Genomic DNA, 12,048 nt, shown 5'->3' on the forward strand with positions numbered 1-12,048 from the left:
TTGCAATGTTGCGTATTATATTTTTGCTCAGTATAAAATCGAGAGGAACCATTTGACTGAAAAGACCCGACTGTTTTCACTCACCGTCTCAGCTCACTTGTTTCCCATAGAGCCGATTAGATTACAACAGCCACAACATAAAAAAAGTGTAACTGCATGTATTTTTGAGGCAGGACCATACAGCACTGAACAAATTTGACTTGGAAAGTAGTCTATCGCTCAGCGACTAAAAAGGAAAGCTTACATTCATTATACATATTCATAGTTGATGTTTTAGCCTGTTGTATCTCTTTGTTTACAGGTTTATGTGTGTGTGTAGGGCAGACAACCGACAGCTTGTGTTTCAAATTTGAGCAATATCAGCGCTTGTATAATTGGGTTACATGAGTTGATGTGGCCCACAACCCCTCCTTCCAACTAGGGATTATTCTGCACTGTTTGAGTTTAGGTGGTGTGTCACAATATTTATTAATTTAACCACTTTTACAGTAAAATATTTTTTCACCACCATCCATTTGATCGATGTTAGACATTAGAGATGTGAAAAAAACATGTTTGTGTTTTGTTCTACCTCGGTTAGTGGTATCTCAAAAAACCTAAAGCTCTTTTTGAGAATTGGCCACTAGCCTAATTTTCATCTAATGCTATTTGTATAAAAAAATATTGAAATTACACCTCAGTTTGAGAACATTTGGAATTTGCGATTAATCCCAACAAATCCTGCAGTTAACTTGATTACATTGTTTTTTTATCGTTTGACAGCCCTAATTGCAATGCATGTCAATGTTATATAGGTAATATGACTCACACACACACACACACACACACACACGGAGAAGGGACTTGTCTAGGGAGCCAACACCAGCTCGAGAGAGGAGATAAAGTGAGAACGGTCTCTAGGGTTCATCCATAGACTATATACTTATAAGGCCATGGGCTGAAACTGCTGCTGTTGTGTGTTGAGCCCTGCTGGGATTGAGGAAGACAGCCTATATCCAGGCTTTCTAATCCCATTACTGTCATGGCTGCCAGATAGGATAAATGAAACCAATTAGCATGCACACACATTTATCTATCGGACATTACTGGTCCGTCTAACTGCTCTGCCCTTTGTTTAGAGCCACTTCCTGTGGCACTTGTCACTGGTACTGGTTTAAATAGCTACATCATTTCGCTATTGGTGGATGTGCATGTGTGTATTTAAGTGTTTGTCTTTGTTTGTCTCTGTGTGAAAATGTGACGTGTGAAATAGGCGAAAAGAGAATTGAGTCATTTTTTTTTCACAAGACTGATTTCACAGGCTTTTTAATTTGCAAACAAACAGGATCAGGGGCGTGCGTCATGCACCAATTATTCTCGGAGGATGGGGCGGGAGGGGGGGGGGGGAATTTAGCATGTTTCAAACACTTGACACAGCTTTTTCCTACAATGAATCCATAATCATTATGCCTAATTTTATGTAAAAAAAAAAATGTATATTTCTCTGCGTAGGTTATCTAAGCATACCTCTTCATTTGTTCATTTGTAATTTTAATGAGGGTGTCAATCTGACTGTTGTAAATCACACATCTCAATATACTGCACTAACATGCCTAGGATATTACATCCAAATGACCAAACACAGTACATGGAATGATAACACACATGATCAATACAGGCATATATCAGGGCATCATAATTAATACACAAATAACATGTTATCATAAGGTGACAGATTACATTTAAACAACGTATTATTCTGCATATCTAAGCATGTTTTTTTAGTTGTTTTTTTAAGAAACTAAATATTATTTTCTGCATCTCTGCTAAAATCCGGGTAAAATATAGAAATGGATGTGAGCTAAGACGGTTAGAAAAGCTACTCCAACTTGATTGATAGCCTGAAATAGCTGGGTAGAGGTTTGGAGATTGGGAACATATCTAGCTGGCTAGCTAAAACCAACTTCATACAATTGCTAGGTGGCTAGTATTACAGAGAAACAACAAAACATTTTTGCTTTATTTATTCATCAAGAAGGAACAATAGGCTACATGGCTTGATCGAATTCATTTACAAGCATACCCCCCCGCGAGTCCTAACCATCACTGGCCATTACAACCAAATCAACTGCTGTGTGTGTCACGACACTCTCTCTCCTCCTCCACTGACGACACTGTCTGCACACACTGTAGCCCTCAAATCTGGATCTCGAAGCCAGCTCTACTTCTTGTTTTCATTGTTCCCCTCTAATCGGGGACTGATTTAGACCTGAGACACCAGGTGGGTTACTTATCAGGTCGAACAAAAAAACAGTAGGCTCCGGACCTCATAGGGTAAGAATTGAATACCGCTGCACTAGAGTACAGTATCTAGCGTCCTGCCTATCTATACTCTGTGATGCACCTGGGAAGGAACCATTTGCCAGGGGCTCCCGAGTGGTGCAGCAGTCTAAGGCACTGCCTCTCAGTGCTTGAGGCGTCACTACAGACACTCTGGTTCAATTCCAGGCTGTATCCCAACCGGCCGTGATTGGGAGTCCCATAGGGGAGCACACAATTGGCCCAGCGTCGTCCAGGGTTTGGCCGGGGGTAGGCCGTCACTGTAAACAAGAATTTGTTCTTAACTGACTTGCCTAATTCATTTTTTTTTTCTTCATCTCCACAGAATAAGGGGATACACTTTGCCTGGTCCAGTCATTGTGCCCCCCACTGCAAAATACAGCTGTCAGATCAGATTTTATTATTATAAATAATTATGATTAAAATGTGGGCTTAAAAAATTAAAGTTCAGTAATTCATGCAACATCGGAAAAATAAACCAACAGGAAAAGTCTAATGGGGTACGTGCCCCTGTGCCCCCTATGGGCATGGGGCCCCTGAACAGCATACAGGAAACCAAGCTGATGCCAACAAAGAGGTAGGGTAGAACAGGTGCCTCTTCAGAGAAGGAACAGAAACCGTGTGCGTGCGACGGGGATGTGTGAAACTGCGGGCATGCGCATTGGCAGGAGGAATTGTTTCAAATGTGTGTATGTGTGACTCACAACCTACATGAACCGTTTGTTTAAAGGAGTTTCATTCAAAACCCCTGAGACTTTTCTATTATATTTAGCAGATTGAGGAAAAAACACATTTTGCTCACACGTAACAGCAGCATTCAGTTTGGATTAAATCGGGTTGAACACAAACATCCATAACTATCACAATTAAAGTCGTTCCGGCCCAGTGTTCTTGTTGGAATGACGCTATGGGTGGTTTGCTAGAGTGAGTCAGTGACAGCGTGCTCAGGGGGCCTTGTGAACGGTAGCTACAATAACCCCGGCTAACTAAGCCATCCTAACACCTCCAATGAACTGTCAGAATGAAACTAGGGTCTCAACCACCACCCTAAGACAGGCATGGACACCGCTGCCCAACCCCGTTAGAAACACACACCTCCTCGGAAACCCAGTGTATCACGACACACTGGGAAATCAGAACGTTGTGCAACATCATTTTTTTGGAGGAGAAATTCACTTTGAAAACATTCTAACCTTTTTCACAGAGCATAACACCCAAGTCACAGACACCACCTGAGAGGGCCTCTGGGAATGAATCCATTTGATTAGGCTCAAAGCCAGTATCTCTGGGTTCAGAAAGTGGCAAAACAAAGACTAAAAAAAGTCCCTTGTGTTCTAGCTGCGCTAACCAGCAACAGATAAGGAACTAATCCAATTGTGAGGTACATTTGGCAGACTGGGTGCTGTTCCTGTCCTGTCAGTTAATATGGCAGCCATATTGTCACTGTTGGTAACTGAACAGATACCACTTCACTTTGGGTTAATTGCGTTCCAGGGAGCTGATTGGGTTTGAGACTGCAGAGGACAACTGCAGGGATCAACACCTATTCAAAGATACTCCAACACACCTACAGAAACTAGCACTGGGCTGGGGAATCAGTCCCATATCGCCCAGGCGAAAAGAAAGAGAAGGGGGGGGGGGGGGCAGATAGTGAAAGGGGGGGCAGAGAAAAAGAGAGAGGAATCAATATAAAACTATAGCGACATACATTGAAATAAATCGGAAAAGAGAGATTAAAAAGAGGGAGAGAAAGTATGAAAGATTTCAAAAGCATAGTAGAATGAGGGAACAACCGAAAAGAGCGAGCTGTCTTTGCAGACTGTTTTTGCCCTGCCGTCCTCCTCCGTTGAGTTTGTAATCCATTTGGAGAGTGAGGAGTTCACAGAAGGGTCATCTCCCCCGCTGCCGCTGCCAGACCTGCATCCCAGCCCATGGTCGTGACAGTGTTTACACTCTCTGCCTCGCACTAGCTGGGAGACCTGCTCATCGTCTTTGGCAGCAGGGCTTATGTAGTGACACCCAAGGCAAACAGAACGAACTATCCAGAGGGGTGACGGTCTCCAGAGCAGTCTAAAACCCCTGTCACACTGTCTCTCCTCATTCTCCCCCTGCTCCTACAGCGGGTGTCTGGCTGGACACCCGTTGTCATCTCTAACGCGTATATGAGATATATGTAATGGCTGCTGCTGTGGTATATGACCTTTGACCCCTACCTATAAACCATACCGTGGTTCCTGATGTTTTCAGAGGGTGCTGTCATTGGTGGGGTCGGAGTCAGGACCGACGACTCCCGGGGTCTCCTTGGCGGGGGCGGAGACCTCAGAGAGCAGGCTGAGGCAGGTGGCCGGGTTCCGGGAGGTGGAGCGGGAGAGGAGCTGGCCCCCTGGGGGCTCCTGGCGGCAGTAAGGGCACAGGTAGCCCTTGAGGTGCAGCCAGACCTTACTGTGCAGAGAGGCGTAGATGAAGGGGTTGTAGCAGGCGGAGCTCATGGCCACCAGGTGGCAGCACACCTGCAGCACGTTGACATAGCGCTTGTCCACAATGTGGTAGTCTGGGTCCAGGTCCAGCAGCAGGTTCAGCACCTGTAGGGAGGGAGGAGGAATGCACACAGTCAGTGGGTCACATGCATTAGGATTACATTAGGATTACATTGAGATTACATTGGGATTATGCTCAGCCTAGGTGATGTAACTGCCCCTAAAATGCTCTTTCGTCATATTTTCTCAAAGAAATCTGCTTAATAATATAAATATGTCAGGAAAGTTAATGGGCTATCAGGAAAGTGCAAGTGGGCTAACATTGTGAGTGCATTGTAACTGTGCCTGTGTGTGTGCACGCACAACCGTGTGTTCTCACCTGCAGGGGCAGCCAGCAGAGGGCAAAGGCAAGCACAGAGGCCACCAGGAGAGAGAAGGTTTTCCTCCTCCTCTGACTCCAGCGCTGCTGGCAGTGTGAGGGCTCTCCGGGCAGCGTGTGGCGTCTCAGGTGCACTGTGATGGCACAGTAGGACACGCTGACTGACAGCAGAGGGATCATGTAGGAGGCTACCAGGATACAGCAGGAGTAGAGCAGCCTGAGCTGGCCAGAGCTCGGCCAGAACTCCTCACACACCACCAGCTCCACCCCACGGGGCCTCAAGTCCAGGTAGCGCGTGTGGAGGGAGGGAGGGGCAGCCAGGGCCAGAGACAACCCCCACACCCCCAGAGCCACCGCGCCACAGCCCCCGACAGAGATCCTCCTCCTCACTGGGTGGGCCACCACCACGTAGCGGTCCACGGCGATGGCCGTGAGGGACAGCACTGAGGCGAAGACGGTGGCGGCCTGCAACAGCGGCACCAGGTGGCAGAGAGGGCGTCCGAAGGCCCAGCCGCGGCTGTCGAAGGCGTACGAGGCCGTCAGAGGGACACAGGTCAGACACATCAGCAGGTCGCCGGCTGCCAGGTTACCGATGAAGAAGTTGGTGGCATTGTGGAGCTTCTTGTCGGCCAGGATACAGGCCAGCAGGATGGAGTTGCCTATGCCGGCCACGGCCACCAGAAGGCAGTAGAGGGGCAGGAAGAGGGGCTTGAAGCGCAGCAGCAGCTGCATGCCAGAGAACACGTCCAGGGGGTTGTTGCTGTGGTTCAGGGAGGGGCCTCCAGTAGTGTTGGCCCCACTCAGGACCTCCTCCAGGATGGGATCCATCTCAGTACACTGCTCCCCTACAGCACAAGATAGGGAGTCACTCCATTGTGGCAGTTAGGAAACACTGGAGGAAGCACCAATCATTTACAGCATGATAGAGCAAAGAATATAGTTGAACCAATATCTAAGTTCATAACCTTGACCCTCAGCAGCCCCGTCTCCCTTGGCTGCTAACTTAATAAAGATTATAGATGTACTGACAAGATACGTGTCTCTCGTTGTCCACAAAGTGGCACGGCGGGCTGTCTAGCTCCTGCCTATCCTTCCTTTGATTGGTGGGTACATCTCATTATTGTAATCCTTCTTTGAATATTCAATGAGGGTTGTTGACGTCAAACGCTTGTATTCATTGGAGAGATGCTATGCTACTAGTCTCACGCCGCGAAAATGCATAGCCATCTCGAGACCACTCGGCTAAAAAGTGTTTCTTCTCAAAGATGCCGGGATGTCACGTGTCCTAATTATATCAGCACACTTGTAACAGCTTAAGCATTACGAAACTTCTATTCAATCGAATAAACCTTACATAGCAAAAAAGCCATTCATTTTTCTGCTCACCAAATTCGACACGATCTCATTGACCTCAGAACAAAAACTCAATGCTTGGTGGGCGAAACAATGAGAAAACATCACCGCCGCCGAGTTGGGCCTCTCTCTTTCTCTATGTATGTACTAACTAGAATGTCATGAGGGCGTCTGTGCAAATGTCATGTCTCTCCTGTCCAGTCTCTTTAATACCGTGGCCACCCACCTTACTGGCTACACTCACTTTACTCACTTGGTCTAAGCGCCGGCACCTCAGATATGCATCCCCTGTAATGCTGTTGCCATGCACCTGATGGAGCTCTTCCAGTCTCATTTCTGAGCCTTGATGAGAGCTGAAAACCCCTCTGACTGAAAAACAGGGGAGCTCGACATCTCATCCAGAACCCAACCGTTTCACGCCTGCACTGACGCATGTTGTGTGTGTGCGATTAATCAGATCGCTTTATCAATTAAAATGTTTTTTTTTGTTTTTTTCTCTAGTTCATGTGGGCGACTATCATTATTTATTCGATTAGGAAAATGAGATTATTAGTGGCCTCATCATCACAGCCTACTTTGAGGAATTGGATTGTGATCTCCCATTATCAAATATGCTTCAGCCAAGAAATACAGAGAAATACAGAGATGGGTAGACGGACATACAGAGATGGGTAGACGGACATACAGAGAAAAATAGATGAAGGTTCACTCTGAATATGGTAAAGCAACAGGTGGTGAGGAAGAAGGAGGGATTGAACATGTTGCCCAAGTTATTGCGCGGTGACATGACAAACAACTGTACGTAATGAAATGCATTTGTGAACGGCGTCTCCATGGCACAATGTCGAGAGCCTACAGTGCATTTGATTTGGGTCGTCAGGTCTTCACAGGCTGCGTAGGATCTTGTCCAAGCAGAGAGAGACATCGAGATGAAAGTCAGTCCGAAACTCGGAGTGGTATTGCAATCTAGTATTGGATGGCATTTCTACTGTGACCAGGACCAGCCTCGCTATTTACTTTGAAGTGAGCTTAAAAACAGTACGGCAACAGAGATAACCATCAAAATGCTCCTGAAACACATTGGTCCGTCATGATAGCAGGGCAACAGATTCAAAGTCGTTATGGCACACTATCTGATCTAGTACACTGAAGGATCAGGCAGACAACAACAACAAAAAAAACACAAGAAAAAGACTGGCTAATGCAAAACTAACACGAATATCAGGATAATAGTCCATTTGTGATTGAACAAATAACACGTGATTACACATTCTAATATCGGATACCATTTGAACCATTAACAATTTTATGAAATCATCCATCAAACTAGCGATACATAGTTTTAGTATATATATTTTTTTGGGGGGGAATAATAGAATTTCAAATTTCACAATATATTTTTCAAATGTTCATATTTTCTGTATTCCACAATAAAACAAGCAACATTAATTTAAACTGTAATTATGTGCATTTTGTGTGTTTGTATGCATAGCTGTGCAGTGTGTAGTAGTGTGCACGGAGTGTGTAAGATAAGAGAGAAGCCTACTTGTACTGTGCCTTGCTTTTCCTGAGAGGCAGTACGCGTCTCTCCTCTCTGTCACGTCTCTTCACTTCTGTGACTGTCTCTCTTCTCTTCCCTCCTTCCCTGTGCTGTGAGCATGTCCCCTCTCTCGCTCTCTCTCTCTCTGAACCCAGCCAGTGCCTGTGCCACAGATGCTCATATAGACTTAAGAGAGTGAGAACACTTTCCCCTCAGAGCATATAGAAAAGTGATTGAAAAGAGAGATTGTGTGGTGTCCCCACACTACCCTCCCTTCTCCATCTCCCTTTCGCTCTCCCTCCAGAGATGTCAATCACACACCCTGCATGAATTTCTATATTATTTCCCCTCCTAAAACATGTGGCTAACCTCCTTCCATAAGTGCACAATGCAACACATATGGTTCTCTCTTATGCACTCAGACACAAATCCAAACCTGCATAAAATTATATGCTAATATTATATGAACAAGTCTGCAATTAAATGTCTCTGTAGACTATCCCTCCATCCCTTCCTGCCTCACATGCACACACAGGAGGTTGGTGGCATCTTAATTGGGGAGGCTCGTGGTAATGGCCGGAGTGGAATATGCAGGAACGGTATCAAATACAGCAAAGACATGGTTTACAGGTGTTTGACACATTCCATTGGCGCCGTTCCGGCCATTATTATGAGCCGTCCTCCCCTCTGCAGCCTCCTGTGACACACAGTCAGTTCTTTTTTTTATTCATCAATGTACAATTGTAAGGGCTCAGACACATCAACAGCGTTTTCTGGCTGAGAGTACACACACCTCTGAATGTAATTTGCGAACCGAGTGAGCACTGATTTTACATGTAGAATCGCGCAAAAGAATTCCAGCAGACGTCTACAATGTGGTGGTCCCTAAAACCCAGCCCGCTGAACATAACGGCAGACAAATGCTAGATCCACATTTGGTGCGACGTGTGCGAGCCCTAAGGCAAGAAATTGCAATAGGATTGGGAGTTTGCTCAACAAGATTAAGATACTCAAAAGGTGAACGTTTATTATTAATACTATGAATTTGGCATCTTTCTATTGGGCTAATGTTAGTTCAATCATCAGATGTAAGTGCTATATTTTCAAAACGCCAAGTACACAACTCAAAACTGATAACACTTGTAATGTCCCCCATCTTGTGTTCTGAACCTTTGATTGTGAATTGGTGTTTCACACATCTTTTACCCTGGAGTCATTCATGAAAAAATCTTAGTTTTCCGTGAAATACCATGTGAACATTTTGTTTAGACACCAATACATCAGATAACGATAGGCTCACTATTTAATCTAACAGCAAAATACTGATACACGTTTCAAAACTATTCTTTTTGAAGTGCTTCTTTAGAAGGAATGGATAGTAATTCAGATTTTCCAAACAGTATTTGACTAAAACTTGAAATGGATTGCATTAGGGTTGTAAAATTCCAGCAACTTTCAATAAATTCTTGTTTTTGCCAGATATCCTGGTTGGAGGATTCCGGGAATCAGAAGGGAAAAAGGAGGTATTCCAGAATCCTCCAACAAGGATTTATGGAAAACCATGGAATTTATTGAAAGTTCACAGAATTTTGCAACCCTACATTGTATAAATGTATCAGCTTACAGTGTATTCACAAGTGTAAGGACCAGAAATTGAAATGGGTTTAGCATATTTGAGGAAATTTAAGGATGCGAGAATGGACCAGATGAAGCTAAGGGCTGCAGATGAAGGATCCAGGGACGTTGACTCTTATAGGGCGCATGTGTCAAACTCATTCCACGGAGGGCCGAGTGTCTACCGGTTTTCGCTCGTCTGTTGTACTTGATTGATCAATTAAGGTCCCTGATTAGTTAGGAACTCCCCTCACCTGGGTGTCTAGTTCTTAATTGGACACAAATTGAAAGGAAATAAAAATAAAAAAATTAAAAAAGAATCAGCATATACACTCAGCCCTCCAGGGAATGAGTTTGATACCTCTGCTGTTGGGTTTGGCTTGGAGTTACAGGTAGACATCACTGTCAGGCAAAGGCAGTCAGGCTGCTGTGGTGACAGCAACCCCCATAAGATCCTTGAAGGAACCTAAGTGAAAGGAAATTACTTTTTTTTGGGGGGGGGGTTCTAAATAGGGTGGTGATTAATAAGAAGAGTGAGAACAGGTGTGGAGGCTGATTAGCAGTTAGCAGCTGGAGATTGTTTGAAGAGTTACGTTCAAGGCAACTAGTTAAGGGTTGCAAACAGTAGGAGGCTGATTGGTAATGGTTAGCAGCTGGTGCTTGTTGAGTTGCTAGGGAGCTGCGTTCAAGGCAACTAGTTAAGGGTTGCATTGAAGCCTGGTCCTCGCTCCTGAATTTTTTTTCATTCTTAAAGTCAAATTCCACCCAAAAACGATATTTTGGTATTTGTTTCATTATCCCATTGACATCAGTGGTGTAAAGTACTTAAGTAGTACTTTAAAGTATTTTTACTTAAGTTGTTTTTTTTGGGGTATCCATACATTAGCTATATTTGTTAACTTTTACTTTACTACATTTCTAAAGAAAATAATGTACTTTTTACACCACCCAACATACAATTACATTGAATGAAAAGGAATTTGATCATTTCTACGTGGAATTTTCAACACAATTTCAACATATACATAGTTCTGATGATTATGTTGAAATAAGATTGATGTAACAACCTGTTAGCCAGGTTAAGTTGTTGAATGTTTGAGTTGAATGTTTTAATGTTTACAAAGCTGGTTGAAATGAGAGGAAAATAGTACTGGTGTTTATGGATTTCAGGTCACAGTCGGTTGACAAATGACGAAGAAACAACATTGATTCAACAAATGTGTGCCCAGTGGAATATAGTTCAGCAGAGGAGTTTATGGGATTTGCACTGTCCGGAATTTTTGTTGCCTTTCATGAACACATTTCATGCTATTGTATGTAATTTAGCCTACATGACTGGAATCTTGTTTTAATACCACATAATTGACTGAAATGAATGACTACTCCGACATTGACAAACTGAGATTAAAATGACCTTGTCGTGAATGCAACCAAAAGCCCATGCCAATGAAAAGACGGAAAGCACTGATTGTACAATATTAGGAAATACAATAAAACACATTACTGAGTACCACTCTCCGTATTTTCAAGCATGGTGGTGGCAGCATCATGTTATAGGTACTGTATGCTTGTAATTGCTGAGGACTGGGGAGTTTTTCAGGATAAAAAATAAACAGAATAGAGCTAAACACAGGCAAAATCTTAGAGGAAAAGCTGGTTCAGTCTGCTTTCCACCAGACACTGGGAAATTAATTCACCTTTCAGCAGGATACTAACCTAAAACACAAGGCCAAATCTACACTATCAAGAAGACAGTGAATGTTCCTGAGTGGCCTAGTTACAGTGTTGACTTAAAATCTACCGGAAAATCTACAGAAAGTCCTGAAAATGGTTGTATAGCGATGAGTAACAACCAATTTGACAGCATTCAGAAAATAATATGAAGTGATAATTTGCAAACATTTCTAATAACGTGTTTTAACTTTATCATTCTGGTGTATTGTGTGAAAATGGGTGAATTCAGGCTGTAACACAACAACATGTGGAATAAGTAGGAATACTTTCTGAAGGCACGGTAGTCCTCAAAAAATCTGGTTAACTTCTTAGGGCTAGGCACCTTTTTTCTCAATTTCCTGCCTCGATGACGTGCCCAAAGTAAACTGCCTGTAGCTCAGGCCCTGAAGCCAGGATATGCATATAATTGGTACCATTGGAAATAAAACACTTTGAAAGTTTGTAGAAATGTTAAAATAATGTAGGAGAATATAACACAATATATATGGTAGGAGAAGATCCAAAGAAAAACCAACCAGAATATTTTTTTTGAGAGACCATCCTCTTAGAAATGCAAGAGAAATGCAAATTAGCAGCAGTCTATGTTCAAGGTTTTAGGCTTGTAACTTCAAAAACGAATAAGAAATACAAGT

At 43.6% G+C, this 12,048-nt stretch overlaps 1 protein-coding gene across 1 annotated transcript; it reads right to left on the bottom strand.

Annotated features, from left to right (window-relative positions):
- Positions 1 to 1,284: 1,284 nt before the first annotated feature.
- On the bottom strand, positions 1,285 to 6,183 carry LOC110507441 (prolactin-releasing peptide receptor-like). Its single transcript, XM_021587434.3, has 2 exons — positions 5,176 to 6,183; positions 1,285 to 4,901 (listed from the first exon to the last, which is right to left on the bottom strand). The coding sequence occupies exons 1-2, from the start codon at positions 6,001 to 6,003 to the stop codon at positions 4,563 to 4,565; spliced, it is 1,167 nt and encodes a 388-aa protein (XP_021443109.1). The 5' UTR covers positions 6,004 to 6,183; the 3' UTR covers positions 1,285 to 4,562.
- Between the last annotated feature and the right edge of the window lie 5,865 nt (positions 6,184 to 12,048).

The sequence above is a fragment of the Oncorhynchus mykiss genome, chromosome 27, assembly GCF_057628025.1.
Source record: "Oncorhynchus mykiss isolate SJ-2025 chromosome 27, ASM5762802v1, whole genome shotgun sequence".
NCBI classification, from domain to species: domain Eukaryota; kingdom Metazoa; phylum Chordata; class Actinopteri; order Salmoniformes; family Salmonidae; genus Oncorhynchus; species Oncorhynchus mykiss.

Coding starts and splice junctions, on each gene's coding strand:
- LOC110507441 (XM_021587434.3), bottom strand. CDS start 6,003: ATGGATCCCATCCTGGAGGAGGTCCTGAGTGGGGCCAACACTACTGGA. Junction 4,902..5,175: donor TCTGCTGGCTGCCCCTGCAG/GTGAGAACACAC, acceptor CCCTCCCTACAG/GTGCTGAACCTGCTGCTGGA.